General features: G+C 37.0%; 1 protein-coding gene across 1 annotated transcript in view; it reads right to left on the reverse strand.

The window, feature by feature from the left end:
• The window catches only part of TFAP2D (transcription factor AP-2 delta), a 72094-nt gene that overhangs the window by 12939 nt on the left and 40268 nt on the right, over positions 1 to 18887 (reverse strand). Inside the window, exon 7 of the mRNA XM_007936153.2 lies at positions 13576 to 13689. Within this exon, the coding sequence (XP_007934344.1) occupies positions 13576 to 13689 (114 nt within the window). The remainder of the gene's footprint in view (positions 1 to 13575; positions 13690 to 18887) is intronic.

The raw sequence follows: 18887 nt of genomic DNA on the forward strand, positions 1-18887 counted from the left end.
ACTGTGTGAGTGTATGTGCTTATGTATGTATGGACAGTGAATTCACATTGTTTTTGTCTTTTTCATAAAGTGGCATCCTAATCTCTTTTTGACAAGTGGCCTTGACCTGAATCAGTTCTTCTGATATAACCTTTGATTTTTTAAAGGGAAATATAACAGTTTGAACTATATTTTTATCACTGCTGTTGTTAGGTGTCAATTCCAACTCATAGTGACCCCATGAGACAGAGTAGAAGTGCCCTGTAGCGTTTTCTTGGCTCTAATCTTTCTAGCAGCAGATAGCAAGGTGTCCTTCCTGCGGGAGCCGCTGGGTGGATTCAAACTGCCAAACTTTCGGTTAGCAGCTGAGTTTTAATTGTTTTTTTTTTAGAATTGTTTTATCACCAGGGCTCCTTTCTAGCCTCTACTAGTGGGTATTAAAAATGAGGAAATTGAGACTCAGCAATGAAACAGGCAACAGGGGTATAGAGAGAAGAGGCTGCTACTTGAAAGAGAATAAATTATGGTCCTTTCCTTCTTTTCCCTGTGTGCTTTTGCTAATAAATGAGGATTTACTGATAACTTAAGGACGCATCTTAAACAATGTATACTTACTTACACACTATACTTACTATACTTAAACACTACTTGCATTAATGATGAGGATTTAACAGGAACCTTTCATAAAACAGACATTTCACAAACTTCTTTCTATATTTTTTGATTCCAGGTTAAAGTACTTCTTGTTTGTGGCTAAGACTTACCCATGTTTAACTTTAAAACCCGAAAGCTCTGTGCTTACTTGGAGTATCACCCAATATAGGATTCTAAATGGGCATCTATCAGAGGGACAGGGCTGTTTTACTTTCTTTACTTTAAGTAAAGATGGTTTGCATTTCCCAAGCTTTGTCATATGCTAAAGTAATGCTGTTACAAAGTTGTTTCCATATTGGTCTAATTGTCCTTCAGAAATGCTTTATCACTACTTTAATTGATTTGTGCATACTAATTTGAATCAAACCACTAAAGTAATTTTCTAAAACACAGCCTAAAGTTAGCTCTTCTGGAATCTTCTCCTGAATTACTCCTGTCTTGGCAAAAGAGTTTGCCTGGGATTCAGGACTTCCTTTCTTCCTACTAAACAAACACAAATGTAATATGTATTGAAAAAAAAATGAAAGTCTCTTTAGTGTTTTCCAGTCAACACTGGTTTGGCAGATGTATCTATCAACCATGGATGGATTGGCCTAGCTTTCTTTTGGGGTGCAAAAATCTAAACGTAACAGATACTATTAAACTGCAGACTAGAAGACTGAAAATGAAGAGAAACTAGGCTGCTATCACCTTTTAGTTAATTAGAATAGAAGTGAATTTCATTTTGTAAAATGTCAACTTTCTATCTGGAAAATTTGACCAACAAACTTCTATCTTCGACTCTTAGTGTATATGAAGGTTAAAATAGAGTTTGAGACTATTATTCCTTTTATTTTGTTACTTTGCTTCATTCCAATGGGTGCTTGGTATCATGTATTTTATGATTTCCAGAATTGCATATAGATACTACTGTCACCAATCCCAGTTCTTATTTGGCCACTGGAGGCATGCAGGCAGTAAGATTTAAAGAGAAGACAAACCTCCCTTTCCTTCCCTCTTGAATTATTCAGCTACTGCCAGACTTAGGTCCAGTTGTAGCCTGAGGCTCAGTCTGTACTCCCCACCATAGTTGTAGGTGGCTGACAAAAATGCCTACTTCCACTCTGGAGAAACTCCATGAGGGCAAGAGACTGGGAAACACAACTTAGCACCAGCAAAATGTCGTGGGGCTTCTCTGCAGGACTTTACTTTTTTTTTTTTTCCTGAGCTATGAGGATAAGGCATTTCATCTCCCTGAAGGAGCAAATCCCTGAATATAGGCCAAAGAATGAGGCTCTTACCCTGGGGAAGGTAGCTGGAGGCTTATCTCCCCAGAACTTTCTGGTACCTGTTCTTTCTAGCCTAACTGGTTGAACAGACAGAAGAAAAACAAGCTGTTTTTAGTTTCTGCATAAATGATATTACCTCATGGCCCCAAGTGTTTCTAAAATAGAATTAAACTAAAGTGCTTAATTGAGGTGTATAGTCTCTGGTGGTGAGGAATCATGGAAATCTACTGATTGGCAAAGCCATGACAGCACTCACAAATGTCCATGGTTCCTTCTCAGCTCTAGATGCATATAAGAGTCACCTGGGGAGCTTATTTAAAAAATACCAATGTGTAGGTCTCACCCTAGAGATTCTGATTTAACTGATTTGGGATGGGTCCAAAGCATCCATACTTTTTACATGGTCCTCAGTTTAAGTGCAGTGAGGGAGTTGGATATGCTCCCTTACCGTCAAGAAATAACACCCGACTGCAGTGTCTGCTTTTCCTCTCTAGAAACATGAGAATGATGTACTTCTTTCAGTATTTTTCCAAGGACTTCTGCAGGGTATTCATTCCATGGGATGTTAATAGATATTCTGAGAAAAAGCAGTTTCTGTGATCAAGTTTTCAAAACATGGCAGTAAGCATTTCTTCCACTTAAAAAGGGTCCTGGGAATCTTTGATATGCTGACATGCACTGTCATACTTCAGACAAAAACAGCTGTTGTTGGAAGAAAGTCCTGGCAGTCTACTTTTGAAAAAACAGCCTTTGAAAACCCTGTGGAGCACAGCTCTACTCTGACACATGTGGGGTGTCCGTGAGTAAGAATTGACTTGACGACAACAGGTTTATTGAGAAATAAGTGAAATATAGCACAAACCAAACTAGTTGGCGTCAAATCAACTTCGACTCATGGAGACCTATGTGGATCAGAGTAGAACTGTGCTCCACAGGCTTTTCAAGGGGTGCTTTTGCAGTAGTAGATCACCAGGCCTTTCTTCCAAGGTACCTCTCAGTGGACCCCAACCTTTGAACTTTCAGTTAATAATGCAGTTTGTTAATCATTTGTAACACTCAGGGGTTCCGTTCCACTTCAGGAAGTGTATAATAGGCCGGGTTTCTTGAACTGAAAAACACTTTGACCATGAAACACCATCAGGGAGAATTTCAGGAAATCTAGTGCTCTATGGAGCTCACTTTGAGGAAGTGTCATTATGATTCCCCTGGAACTCTGCTAATATTGGGAGATGTGTGCCCAGGTCACATTCCTATTGCTCCTCTCAGCCACTTACTCTGAAGTTGCCAGGGGAGAATGAGTCCTTGTGATATTGTTTTACTTCAATCCAGCTCATTAGCAAAGCAGGCTAAGAATATAATCATTGCACAAACATTTGAAGAAATCAATGTCAATTGCATCCAAGTTGACTTATTAGAGGGAATGACTTTTGTTTTTAATGTATACAAGAGCACTACATTTTTTACACATGGAGATGGAATTTCAGGGATAAATTAACTGTCTCCTAAATTTGGGTTCTTCTCAGATTTTGCTCTCCCTTCATTTTGCCCTATCAGGCACTCATATTTGGTATTTTCAACAGGGGACTGTTAATGGCTAAGCTTAGGACACTTGTGCTTTTTTTTTTTCTTTTTGAAAGTTAATTTATTGAACTGTAGAATTTTTTAAATGAACAGGTTGATAAGCCATAAAGAGAAGAAATGAGATCATTTGAAAATACAGTGTAAGTGATGATTTAAAATGGAACAACAAATTGAGAGTAGGGTAAAATATCATTGGTTTAGAAGGTACCTTGAAGTCTCTGGGTGGCACAAATGGTTAAGCACTTTGAAAGGTTGTTGTTTTGAATCTACCCAGAGGCACCTTGGAAGACAAACCTGGCTATGTACTTCTGAAAGGCCACAGCCTTGAAAACCCTATGCAGCACAGTTCTGTTAGCACACATGATGTTGCCATGAGTCAGAATCAACTTGATGACAACCGGTTAGAAGGAGCCTTAGAGAGCATCTAGGCTAAATGCACCATCATACAGATAAATATGCAGAGGGCACAGCTAGTAGCAAAGAGGAGACTAAGCTAGGCCTTCCAACATCCATCTGAGTGTTTCTCACAAAGCTGTGCTGTCACCCTATGGACTCTTCCTAAGCCTCCACAAAGAAAAATTGTAGGTAAAAACTTACCACATTTCTTCTCCAATGCATGCATTCCCCAAAGTCAATTATTTATACATACAGTGATTTTGAGCCATGTTTAAAACCTGTTATTAGAAACAATTGCCTTTGGTTTCTGTTATTTGAATAGTTTCCTACGTGCTGAACTTGAAAATCCATAAAAATGTCATCCAATGACTTGTGATGGTTGCTTTTATTTTGTGTGTATCTCCAGCAGCATTTAATTTGGTGGCTTGCAAGTGATGAAGTACAATAAATATCGACAACTGACTTAATTCTTTAATTTTCTACTTCATATTAAGTGAATGTAAGATTTTAATGCAGATTGTACAACAAGAAAGTGAAAACTGTTGCCTATTTTAAGTCAACATTTTTGCTAATGAAGAATTTACCTCAAAGGATGCCCCATTTTTTCCCCCTATCTTATTTAAAGACAGGCTGTTCTTTCCTATTTAACTAGTGAAAAAGACCACCACTTACAGTTATGTTTTTCTTTGCACTTGGGTGTGCCACTCACTTTTGGATCAAGTTAAAACTTTAAAGATTTATTTTAAGCTTACATAAAAGAATTTAACTCATAGAAAATTTTTTCTTCCCAATTCAGTCCTACTACTTCCAATATTCTGAAATAAAATGGTCTTAAAAGTGCCTTTTCAGACTAAGGGACCATGCAAGCCTCAGCCTACATGATCCTGAGAACAGAAGAACTAGATGGTGCCCCACTATCACTATCAACTACTTGAAAAGGGTTCAATGCAGGAGATGTTGGGCAAAGTGGGAGAAAAATGCGGAACAAAATTCAAAATCATAAAAAAAAGGACCAGATTTACTGGTCTGATAGAGACTGGTGAAACCGCTAAGATTATGGCCCTTAGTCAACCTTCAGGCCTGGAATTAAACTCACTCCCTTGGCTTCTAGCCAAACAATAGACAGGCATATAAGGTCAACTTTTACATCAGGTAGGTACATCCCTTAGAACAATCAATCATGGGAGATCAAAAGGGCAGTATTTGCACAGGGAGGTAGCTCAGAGGGCGGGAATGCACAGGAAAGAAGGATACAGGGAAAAGAAAACCACAGGGAGGAAGTGGGAAGAGAGCTGTTACATTGTGGGGAATTACAGTCAATGTCATGAAAGAATATGTGTAAGAATTGCTGTAGGGAAAATGAATTTGCTGTGTAAACTTTTACCCAAATCACAATAAAAAAAAAAGTGCCCTTTGAGCTGGCAGAACCTCCTGAAGCAGGTTAAATATTTTTATTTCTTAAATTTCTTAAATGCTAAGCTTAATTTTGTAATTTATTTGTTTTCTTTTGGGATTAGAGATTTAATTGGAATTTAATTTGTCTTGTAACGCTAAAGAATGCTTTCACAATATTAAGAAAATCATCACTACTGACTGATTATTTCTTCCACTCACTTTTCCATTCCCAGAAAACACAAAAACAAAAACACAACACACCAAAATACTCTCCACACTGTACGCTCCTTGGAGAAAATCAAATATGCTTATGTATAAGCAGAGACAAACATTCTTTCTTCAGCATGGTGCCAAGCACATAGCACACAGAAGATACTAGTGCCCTTGACTGGAATTCATGTTATATGCTAAACACTAAACGAAATGGGGGAACTCTGGTGGTGTAGTGCCTAAGGCATTTGACTGCTAATCAGAGAGCTAGTGGCTCAAACCCATCAGACGCTCCTCAGAAGGAAGACTGGGCAACCTACTTCCGTAAAGATACTGCCTCAGAAATCTCTATGAGTCGGGATGGACTCGAGAACAGTGAGTAAACGAAATGGGGATTAATAGACCAGGAAAAGAAAACTCAGGGAGACATGATAACTGCATTTAGAACTTGGGAGGGAAATAGGATTAACTAACTTCCTAAGGCCCCCAAGGGAATATCATAATAGAGAATTATGATAGATGAGAGTGATTCTACAATAGAGAATTGTGTAGAACATTACCAGTTACCTGGGACAGCCAGGAAGTTTTCATCTTCTTATCTATAGTACTCAGCACATCACATGTGCCCAATAAATATGTGTTAATAAATGTAGATTATGATAATATCTCACTTGGGTCTTGGATGTGTTCCACCAAGGGCTATGGTGTTTTGGATCATTGGAAGAGAAATAATGAATGGGCTTAATTCTCCCATTTGAGTTAAAAAGCATGCTGACATGGTACCTTCTTAGAAACAGTGTTGTGCCTAGGGAGATAGCTATTGCCTCAATGGAAATAAAGTATTTCTAATAGAATTGTCAGAAGATAGAAGCAATGCCTAGGCAAGAGAACAATACTGTACATCACCAAAAGTTTTCAAATCTGGGCTGGGTGGCAACTTGACAGACATGTTGGAGAGAAGATCCAAACATTGAAGGAAAGCAGGAAATGTAAGGGGTCTTTCAATACTGGGAATCAATGAAGAAAACACACAGATATCTGGGATTGCCTATTAATTTTTTTTTTTTTTACTTCCAAATGGTTTTGAGAGTGGAAGCCTGTTCTATTTGTTGGGAGGGCAGACTACCTCTATGTTTCCCATATAGGCCACTTAAGCAGAGGCCTGGGGCCCAGAACAGTCTCTGTAAGGAGACTGGGAGTTAGGTCTCTCTCTCTTCTAGATCTCTTCTCCATATCAAAGAAGTCTTCCTTCTTGTTCTGGGCACACACTAACCTTCTCTATCTCATGTATAGGTATCATATGACCTGGCCAAGCCCATTTCTCTATCCGTTCCCAACAATGACTGTGTCATAAGAGAGATGCATGTAGAATATCTGTCCAGCACTCACTCACTGGCCAGAGGAGATGAGTGCTCACAAGTGAAGCCGATATTGCTCTGTTTCTTCTTTTGTGAGTAATAAAGCATTACCTCTGCATTAGCAGAGCATGCAGTTTGTGTCTTTTGTTCATGATCTTGGATCTAGGTACAACACTGTTTCTAAGAAGGTACCATATCAGCATGCTTTTTAACTCAAATGGGAGAATTAAGCCCATTCATTATTTCTCTTCCAATGATCCAAAACACCATAGCCCTTGGTGGAACACATCCAAGACCCAAGTGAGATATTATCATAATCTACACTTATTAACACGTATTTATTGGGCACATGTGATGTGCTGAGTACTATAGATAAGAAGATGGAAACTTCCTGGCTGTCCCAGGTAACTGGTAATGTTCTACACAATTCTTTATTGTAGAATCACTCTCATCTATCATAGTTCTCTATTTATAATTATCTTCCACTTTAAATTTAGAATTTCAGAGAGATGGGACAAAACCTTAACCATCTTTGTACTTCCTGCCATCAGCTCAGTTAAATAAAAGAAACAAGAAAATTGTAGTCTCCCGAGGTGGGTGTGAGAAAGAAAATTCTGCCTTACTCTGATAGGCTGTTCTCTCTGAACTAAGCATTAAAGATGCTGTAATGTCTTCCCTAGGAGCTCTGGTAGCATAGTGGCTAAAAGCACTTGACTGCTAACCAGAAGGCTGGCGGTTCAAACCCACCAGCCACTCCTCGGAAGGAAGGTTGGGCAATCCTACTTCCGTAGTGATACCGCCTCGGAAACCCAAGGAGGGGTTGCTATGAGTCAGGGCTGACTCAACGGCACATAACAACAATAACAATAATGTCTTCCCTTTATATTATCAGATTGGCTTTTGTTTGACTTCAGAACCAAGGAGAATATGAGAAGATAAGAGACAAAGAAAGGACAAATTGTTAAGATTTCCTAAAATTTCAAAGAGGAAAATTTCTACCATTTGAGAAAATGAGGCCTCCAGATTCCTATCTGAGTCTGTTCTCTGTCCATGAAGGCCCATGCTACCTGGGTCTAATTGCCATCACCATTGCCAGGAACTGTGGGTCCGTGGGGTCTTCTGCAGATTCCTTCAGATCTCTTCCATCCCTAGTGGGTGTGGAGGTGTCTGCTGTGTTCTGTACACCAATATGTACTTTTGATGGTACTTAATGAATTATAAATAATAATAAATCTTGCCTGCTATCATTTTGTGGAAATAAGCAGCTTTTTAGGCTGTACATTGTGAGGAGGGTCACTGTCATGTAAATAGTTTCTCAGAGCACCCTGATATGGTAACTGCCACAGGAAACAGAAAGCAGTCATTCCTGCTTTACAAGGTCAGATCATTACTGAGCTTTCTCTGAATATATTAAATCTCCTGAAAAGAAGCCATAGTTCCCAAAGTATAATTTTAGCCACCACATAAAGGGTAATTAGAGTGGTCTGCTTTGGTATGAGGAGCTCTGGTAGCATAGTGCCTAAGGCACTTGACTGCTAACCAGAAGGCTGGAGGTTCAAACCCACCAGCCACTCCTTGGAAGGAAGGTTGGGCATTCCTACTTCCGTAGTGATACTGCCTCGGAAACCCAAGGAGGGGCCGCTATGAGTCGGGTCTGACTCCACGGCACATAACAACAACAACAACAACAAGCTTTGGTATGATGAACTAAAATATTAGCACAAGTGAATGTTACTAATTACAGTATCCTCTAAATCCATCCATCACACTTTCTCTCTTAACTTCTTTCCCAGCTAGCACTCAGCAAAAACAGTGGAAAATCCTGCTCTGCCAACTGCCTACTTCAACATCAGATATTATTGGCTCCCTTTGTAGTTAATCTTTCTCTTGAGCTTATTCTTGTATCAAAATTAATTTAAAATTTCCTACAGTGACAGTAGGAAATTGTGAATGGGACATGTTTTATGCTAACACATTTTTTACCCAGTTTATTAACAGAGTAATGGATGTAGAATCTTTTTAAAAAATATTAGGGAATGAGACAGAACTTTACATAACTCTCAGTGCCACTTTAGAAATGAATTAGAAATATATTTCTTCTCAGAGGAAACCAAAAGCTAATAGTCCAGAAATATCTTAGGACTGGAGTTGTTAAAAGGAGCTCTGGTGGCACAGTGCTGAAGACATTTTGACTGCTAACCAGAAGACTGATAGTTCAAACCAACATCCACTCTGCAGAAAGAAGATGAGGAATCTACTTCCATAAAGGTTTACTGCCTTGGAAACCCAACAGGGGTTGCTATGAGTTGGAATCGACTCAATGGCAGTGGGTTAATGGGTGGAGTTGTTAAACCTGCTTAACCATCAGAAAGAACTTCAAAGCTCTTCAAAGCTCCGAAAATCACTTGGATGGTATATCCCTCCCATCTCCAGTCTTGGAGATTTTAAAAAACTCTCAAAGTAATTCTGATGTGAAGCCTGGTTTGAGGGCTACCCTTGTAAAGTTCAGTGTATGCCAAGGTCAGGTAACAAGCTGGCTTCTATTACCTTACTGTTGACTTTTATTATCACATTGTTAGCATATTCAAATGATATCCTTTTTAATAAATGCACATTTGAAAAGATACATATTAAATTTAGTCTTCATCAGAAGCCTTCAATTCAGGTTTTAATTGGAAATGTCGATCATGTATCTTCTGTTTAATGAACACAGTTTAAGAAATTTTGATTAAGGTGAAATTTGGTTAAGTGATTTCTATCAAACTGCTACTTTCTATTATGAAATGAGGAGATTCCTGAAATAAGTAATTTGGGATATAACTAAAGCAAAACAACTGAGAAAACTGGCAAACATTCAAAAAGCAAAATAACAGGGAAATAATGACTTTCTGATTCTCAAAAGAATATACAAATAATAACACTCAAGATTTTATAGATGATACTATTACAGCCAAAAAATCTCTGGGTAGTTCTTCTATGTCACATGGGTTGCTGTGAGTAGGAATTGAATAGATGGTATCCAACAACAACAATTATTGTAAGTAAATATAACACGTAGAATCAGAACGTTTTAAGGTATGGTTAAAGGAGCTCTGGTGGTGTAGTGGGTAAGGCATTTGGCTGCTAACCAGAAAGTTAGTGGTTCATACCCACCAGCTGCTCAGTGGGAGGAAGATGAGTCAATCTACTTCTGTAAAGACTACAGCCTAAGAAACCCAATGTGGGTCACTATGAGTCAAAATCCATTTGATGGCACTAGTTTGTCTTTTTGTAAGATGTAGTTAAGGAGCTCTGGTGGTGTGGTGGCTAAGGCATTTGGCGGCTAACCTAAAGCCTTGTGGTTTGAACCAACCAGCTGCTCCATAGAAGAAAGATGACTCTATAAAAGATTTATAACCTTGAAAACACAGTGAGGGTCAAAGTGGAATCAACTCAATGGCAGTGAGTTCAGTTTGGTTTTGGAAGGTGTGGTTATATGCTTCAATTTGTTGTGTTTGATAATCAGCAGTCATTTACAATCTTGATTGTTTTTATATTCCAAATATAATATCCCTCTCTTTTTTACTGGTTTTGTGGGATGGAGTAATTTACCCTATATTATTTTCTTGGTTACACAGGATTAGCTTATTAATATACGGGCATATCTGGTTTTATTCTGCTTCACTTTATTGTACTTTGCAGATACTATGGTTTTTACAAATTGATTATTTGTGACAACCCTGCATGGAATAAATCTAGAGGCAGCATTTTTCCAAAAGCCTGTCCTCGTTTTGTGTCTCAATGTCACATTTTAGTAATTCTCACAATATTTCAAACTTTTTCATAATGCTATCACATGCTTAATAAACTATAGTATAGGGTAAACATAACTTTTATATGCACTGGGAAACCAAAACATTTGTGTGATTTGCTTTTTTGAGATATTGCTGTGGTCTGGAACTAGACTCACAATATCTCCAAAGTATGCCTGTATACTGCCTGGGGAAGTAAAAGAATGAATCAAGCCCACACTCTAAGTCTTCAGCTCAAGTTTAGAAGTAGAAGTTTTTTCTAGAGTTCTAACTAATGTTTAAACAAATTCCTAGATTGTGCCTATGTTGAGCAAATTGTTTGTCTATTTATTTCATGTAGTAGCTGATTCAGCTTAAAAATTAATGCTGTATTTTGTTTTGAGCCTGAAAAAGGACAACTCACTTTCTGATAATGGCTGTAACATTCATTGTTGGAAGTAACCTACCAGACATGACATATTGTTGTTAAGTGCTGTCAAGACCATAGTGACCCCATATGACAGAGCAGAATTGCCCCATAGGGCTTCCCAGGCTGTAATCTTTACAGTAACAGATTGAACAGACTGATAGATCTTTTCTCCTACAGAGTCACCAGGTGGGCTAGAATTGGTTCACAACCAAGTAAGTGTTTAACCATTGCACCACTGAGTCTCAATTCTCTGTAATTTTAACAGCAGTCTCCTTTTAGAGTTACTTTATAATTTAATGGACTTCCTTAAGTTCAGAATTGAATTTATGTAAAAATTATTAAGCTTTGAATTGAACTTCTGTTAAAAAAAATTATAAGTCCTTTTAATGTATACAAGAAGTGCTGATGGTACAGAGGTTAAGAGCTCAGCCACTAACCCAAAGGTCTGCAGTTTGAACCCACCAGTGGCTCCATGAAAGAAAGATGCAGCAGTCTGCTTCCATAAAGATTACAGCCATGAAAAGCCCTATGGGGCAATTCTACTCTGTCCTATAGGGTCACTATGAGTCAGAATCATCTTGAAGGAGATGTGTTTAATGTATATATAAATAAAATATGGAAAACATTTGTACAGATATGACAGTGGAGCCACCCATACCCTTTATATTTGGATCCCTATGGGAGGTAAACAATGTGTCATTTATTGAATGTGGATCTTACATTCTTTATTTCATTTTAGCTCACACAACCACAACATGAAAGCGTTCTTATCTTGCTTACGGCTAAGGAGAAAACAAAAAATGAACCCATTGCTGTTGAGTTAATTCTGACTTGCAGCAACCCTAGGTGACAGAGTAGAACTGTTCTATAAGGTTTTCTTAGCTCTCCTCTTTGTGGAAGCATGGCTTCCATGGCACTGCTGAGTGACTTTGAAGTGCCAGCCTTTGAGTTGAGCGCAAACCAGTTTGCCATTGAGGGACCTGGAGGTCTAGAAAGATTGCAAAAGTTGCAAACAACTAATTTGCATGTAAAGTGGCCTGGTCTAAAAATCGTTTTATTGACTCCAAAGCCCTTAGCTCTTAACTTTTGGGCATGATAATCGCTCCTAGTTTGGTAGAAGTAAAGCCTCATGAACTACATTGTATGTTTAGTATACATTTGGAAGGTAAATGTTAAATTTGGACCCAGAGATGTATCTATTGTTTCTTAAGTAGCTTTGTGACATCCTAGTAAATACATGAGATGTCAGTCTCTGATTTTGCAGAACAAATTCCAACTTATTTAAATGTTCATTATTTTATATAATGGAGTGCTGTGCTTGACAGTCTTAAAATCATTGAGAATTTTTAAATTTAATATGTATTGGTCTTTTGCATTTTTTAACCAAATTATATAATGAAAAAAGGATAAAAATACTTTTATACTGATGAGAAATACGTAAGCATTAGACTGCTAGGATTTAAAACAGAAAGGTACATGAGAAATCATCTTTTTTTTTTTTTTCCCACATTGCAACCAGGGAATCAATTAACTGGGTGAGGGGAGAACATTGTATTCTCTTCCAGAGACCCTCAAAACATGAAATTTAAAACCTACTTTTGATACTATATTCTAGGCCCTTCAAAAGAAGCCCCGGTAGTGCAATGGTTAAATGCTTGGCTGCTAAATAAAAAAGCCAGTGGTTCGAACCCACCAGTGAGTGGCTCCACAAGAGAAAGGTGTGGTGGTCTGCTTCTGTAAAGATTACACCTTTGGAAACCCTGTGGAGCAATTTTACTCTGTCCTTCAGGGTCACTATGAGTCAGAATAGACTCAACATCAATGAATTTGGGCTTTTTATTGTTGTTGTCTAGGCTCTTCAAAATACTTGGTTGTGGTCTAATTTAAGAACCTTATGTTAAAAGAGAGGAGCTCTGGTAGCATAGTGCCTAAGGCACTTGACTGCTCACCAGAAGGCTGGCGGTTCAAACCCACCAGCCACTCCTCGGAAGGAAGGTTGGGCAATCTACTTCCATAGTGATACTGCCTCGGAAACCCAAGGAGGGGTCGCTATGAGTCGGGGGCGACTCGGCGGCAAATAACAACAACAACAACAACATGTTAAGAGAGAAGTCCATTTGTAGCTTTTAATTAAGTGGCAATTATTACATACTTCTGGGAAATCAATCTATAATATCCCATTAATTTCTGTCACATCATCTATCCTTCAATAGTTTTACTACACCAAAATAAAGAACCATTTAATTAAAGGATTTCAGAATGCTGATCCAAAGGCTCTAACTATTATTTGAAATAATGGTGTTCATTTTTATAAAGTCACAATTTCATGATAATCATACAAATATTTTAAATTTTCTGACCTAAAATGATTCATATATTTTTTCAATTTGATCTTAGGTATTTGGAATCACAAAAAACTTCAGTCACCATATGAATATAAATAATGTCTATAAAGTGGACTGTTACAGGGATACAAAAACTTTTGTTTTTGTGTCTTTTAAGAGAATCTGAGCAAATTGGAAAACCAGTCATACCTGAAATGTGTTAAGTGTCTCTGGATGTCAAGATCCAGAATTGGAGTGGGTCTGGAGGATCCCAACGGTGATCTATCTTGGCTCAAGAGGTCTTGGAATTCCTTACAAATTTGTCTAAAACAAAAGATTCATAATTGAAATAGAATACTTAAAATGGAGCTTATATTTCATTGACCAAAACTTTGTTCTCTCTTTTAAAAGAGAACTAGATGAAATTTATAAACCATCCTCCATAGTACCATCCACAACATACAGATGAAGTTCACAATGTCAACTTTGCTCTCAAGTTGTATAGGAAGATCGGAAAACTTTTAAAACAAATAACAGTGTTTGGATACTGACAAGAGCAATGCTCATTTTTAAGGTGGATATTTAAAGACTAATTTCAAGATAAGATAATAGCTATACTAAAATATCAAAATTAGGAGTTACTTTATAAGAAATTGAAATGCTTTTTGGAGGTTTCATATCTATGATCAAGTTTAATTAAAATTATAAGCTTACTTCAGAGCCATGATTCAAATAAACTTTGGGAAGTCTTTTTGTCCAACGTTGCATTATAATTCAGGCTTCTATGGAACTAACTTTTATCTTTAATATTTGAACCAGATAATTATTTATCCACAATTTAGCCCAGTAATCTCATAAAAGTAGCCATATTATGTCCCATGTAAGCTATTGTCTTACAACAAAAGAACCCACCAAATCCTCATACAATTTTCCTGCTACCTTTCCTTCTTTATACGATTATGACTTATGGTCATTAGTTGCAGTTTTCATTATCACATTACTGTGTATTTTGGGTAACAGTTAAACCCACATGACACTTCATTACCTATTGCTGAAGTCCAGAATAATCGAAGTGATATACTTCAAAAGTTGCAGAACATATAAGAAAAAGAATTTTTTAAATGACTGATGAACCCCCAAAACTACTGCCCTGAGATAATCTTTAAACGTTAGACCTCAAGCCAAAGCTTTTCCCAAAGTCTGCTTTGAACCAAACAACAGGTTAGCTTAGTTAGTAAAGCATGCCAGCCTTGAGCATTCTGCTCTCTGATGATCATTCTTTGTGAGTTCAAACTGACAACAGTATCTTGATAGGTTAGATGAGAAGCGTAGGGGGCAGTGATTTTATGGTGGTGGAATAATTTCGAAAAGGGTGATGAAAACAGTTACACAACTTGAACAATGTAAACAATGTCACTGAATTTTACATGTAGCATTTGTTGAAAAGATGCATCCTTTGTTGTGTATATTTTCACAAACACACACAAAAACAAACAAACAAACAAAAACAACAAACAATAAATTAATGCAGTAGCTGGAGTGAAGTAAAGATCTGCCAAATAATTGCTCGAAGTATCAGTCATCTAAAATGAGGCCACATTGTATTAAGGGATAATATGATAGTGATCAGATGTTTTAATCTGATTTTAATGAGTCACAAAATGTAATCATATAGCCCTGACTGTGATTAGCAAAGTAACCAAAGTCAAAGACAGAAGAGTCAAATTACCAAAAGCGAGTGTCACTCCACAGACCCTGCCTTTACTGGGCTCCAAAATATGTGTGTCATTAACAAGTAACTAAAAAATGACGAAATATCTTGAAACTTAAATAATTGATCACTTAAAAAATTCAGTGGAGTCTTGTTTATTACTAGATGTCTAGAGTTTATAAAATTCTGCCAAAGACCATTTGCCATTTAATTTTTAATGAACAATGAACCTCTGATTTATTGCCCAGGTTTACATATTGTGCCATTTCACAGAATTTGCTCATTCATTTTATAGAAAGCAGGTGAAAAGGAAAAGAAGGAAAAAAGTAAGAGGGAAAACAAGCAAAGAACAAAGACAAGTCCTTATCGGCTCTAAAGAAAACAGAATCCTTCACTTCCCTGGCTAAAATTTTGAGCTTCTAAGAAAACATCTCAATGAATGCTATTAAGAATGACACGTGTATACTTTCATTGAGAAAATTGTCTGTGTGAAGGAGAGTGAAGGAAATCAAAGACTCAAAGAAGAAATTAGTTGTAGGACTAATGTGAACCACAACCTCTTCTAGCCTGAGATGAGAAGAATTACACGGTGCTCAGCTATCACTACCTACAGTTCTGACCAGGGACAAAATAGAAGGTCCTGGCTAGACTGCGAGAAAAATGTTTAATAAAACTCAAATTCATAAGAAAGACCAAACTTACTGAGACTAGAGGAACCCCCAAAACTACTGCCCTATGATACCCTTTTAACCTGGAACTGAAGCCACTCCTGGAAGTCACCTTTCAGCCAAATAACAGATTGACCTATAAAATAAACAATTAACACCTGTGAGGAGTGTGCTCCTATAAACAGTAAACCAACTGTAAGAGACCATACATTTACCCAAAAGCAAAAATGGGAAGGCAAGGAGGGGCAGAGAAACTGAATGGATAGAAACGGAGCAAGTGAGGACATCGTGAGAGAGTTGTCACATTGTGGAGACCATGTAACAAATGTCACAGATAAATTTGTGTATGGATTATTGAATGAAAATCTGATTTGTTGTGTAAACTTTTACCTAAAACACAATAATTTTTTTTTAAAAAAGACTATTTGCTCTGAACTCCCCCACTTTTTTTGTTCTGAGCAAGTCTCAGTTAAGTGACGTTCAGTTGTATTGCCTGCATTTTACAAACATATAGATAGCAACTTGTATTAAGTATTTAATGCTATTCTATGGAGGCATTGTCATCTGTAATGGGTGCTTTGTGATATTTCATTTAGTTAGATATTGTTATCTTTGTTTTTAGGAAACATCTAACTAAAGTTTTAAATATAGCCCCACACTATCATTCTTCAGGAGCTCTGGTAGCTTAGTGCCTAAGGCACTTGACTGCTAACCAGAAGGCTGGCGGTTCAAACCCACCAGCCACTCCTCCAAAGGAAGATGGGGCAATCTACTTCCGTAGTGATACTGCCTCAGAAACCCAAGGAGGGGTCTCTGTGAGTCGGGTGTGACTCGACGGCACATAACAACAACAACAACATCATTCTTCAGACTAGCAATACAAATTACTATGTGATAGGCCATCACTACAATTCAAACAGTGTTAGAAGGAAATACTGGAGTTATTTAAAGTTATTTTTAATTTTCTATCAGATTGAAATAAATTTTTAAAATTTAAGATAAAGATTGAAACATTACATTAGCTTATGCTGGATGACATGGAAATTATTTGGATAATTGAATAAACTAATTTGTAAGGTGACAAATCAACTTTCCTCTTGTATATACAATACCAAAAACCAAACCAAACTCACTGCTATTGAGTCGATTCTGACTCATAGTGGCCCCCACTGAGTTTCTGAGGTCGTAAATCTTTACAGAAGTAGATTGCCCCATCTTCCTTCCACGGAGCAGCGGGTGGATTTGAACTGCCAAACTCTGGTTTAGCAGTCAAGTGCCTTAGACACTGTACCACCAGAGCCCCTTAGATACAATACAGAAAGTTACAATAAAACCTAAAGTTGATGAAGAAGTGAGAAAAAAAAGAATGTATGGAAAATTTTAACTGATGTTAAATTAAGCAAGTTAATCACAAACATGAAAGTTGTGTCAGGACAAGAAATAGAATCCCCAACCTTTGCTATTTAATTATGTTGCTTAATACACTGATCTACACTTAAAAACAGATAACAACCCTGTAGGTTTCCCTTAGGCAATTATGAGCATCATTTTGTTATGACAGAAAATTATTATTTTTATGAATAGTTTTATAATTTCACATTTTATTTGTGAAACTACAATAAGAAGCACTTTTATTTCTCAAATAAAATGTCATATTATGAATTATATAACTCAAGGGATCCTTGATGAGTCATAAATTCTAATTTTATCACTTATGTCATTGTTCTTAATGGCACAATGTTTTAGCTCATGGCTGAATTTAAAGTTCTGTACCTCTTCTCATGATTAATAGTATTATAATAGTTAGTGAAAATCAACTTAAAGTTGTTAACTATTTTGTGTTACCCTAGTGCAGACTAAATGCTAAGCATATTTAGTTTTTAATGCAATGAAGAAATCTGTTTGTTTTCCACAAATCAAGTAAAAAATGTTTTGTTGTGTTCATTTTTAGAATTTAAAACTTGTCTAATTCAATTTTTATCATTCTTCTTAAACAATTGTCTTAATTACAACAAAATATTTGGTCAATCAATGAAACATGAAAAACAAAGTAGAATAGGAGATTAATGGCACTAATCAGTGGGTCCTTCATACAATTGTATGTTCAGTGATATAATTAAAAACAATGGACTCTGTTATTCATAGAGGTGAAAAAGAAATATATTGTCCAATCTGCCAGTGCAGATCAACAATTAGATCTCTCATTCAAAGAATTTTTGATTTTGTACATATTTTGGATACAATTGTCATAATCTTATGAACAAAGCTGAGGTGACTAGATTGTAACAAATATTCATGCAGGATTCTCAGTTTCAACTTTGAGCATTTTAATTGATGAAAATGTTCAATGCTTTTACCATTGGGGGAAAATTGAAAAATGCTCAGGATACTTGCTCAGTTCGTTGATATGTTGCACTCATAAGCATGCTATTCTTACTCATCCCTTAATTTATCCAATGATATTGATTACTAGTTGTATTATGTATGGTTGCTGACTCCACAGTTTCTGATTCTTTAATTTGTGTTTCACATTGCCTAATAAGAAAATGGAGTGGATATAAAGAATAAAAACAAAAGCAAACAAGTTTATAAAGACTGTATCCTAATTTCTAGATCTTTATGGAGAGATTTTTCAACAGGCTAATTTACTCTTCTGTAAAATAAGGTAATTGGAACTGTTGTTGTTGCTATGTGCCGTCAAGTAGGCCCCGACTCATAGCGACCCCTCCTTGGGTTTCCGAGGCAGTATCACTACGGAAGTAGATTGCCCAACCTTCCTTCCGAGGAGTGGCTGGTGGGTTTGAACCACCAGCCGTCTGGTTAGCAGTGTCTTAGCCACTATGCTACCAGAGCTGTAATTGGAACTAGTGAACTCAATTCTTGCTTGAAATTTAGTGCCCTTCAAATTTCCAGGTATGGACAAAAGTATCAAAGGAAGCAACATGTTTTTGCAATGTTTAATGAAATTAAAATTCAAAATATCACCCAAAACAATATGCATTACTTATATCCAAGTTAAAGGGAAAATGCTACTCTATGGTAGAACTGACCACTCCAAAATGTCTGTGCCATATCTATGGGACTACTTCTCTTACTTCTCTCAAGTTCTGTCAGAATTTAACTATTAAAAGTAAACCTCGACA

Source organism: Orycteropus afer, unplaced genomic scaffold (assembly GCF_000298275.1).
Source record: "Orycteropus afer afer isolate SDZICR_OR568_19922 unplaced genomic scaffold, OryAfe1.0 scaffold00034, whole genome shotgun sequence".
Taxonomy (NCBI): Eukaryota; Metazoa; Chordata; class Mammalia; order Tubulidentata; family Orycteropodidae; genus Orycteropus; species Orycteropus afer.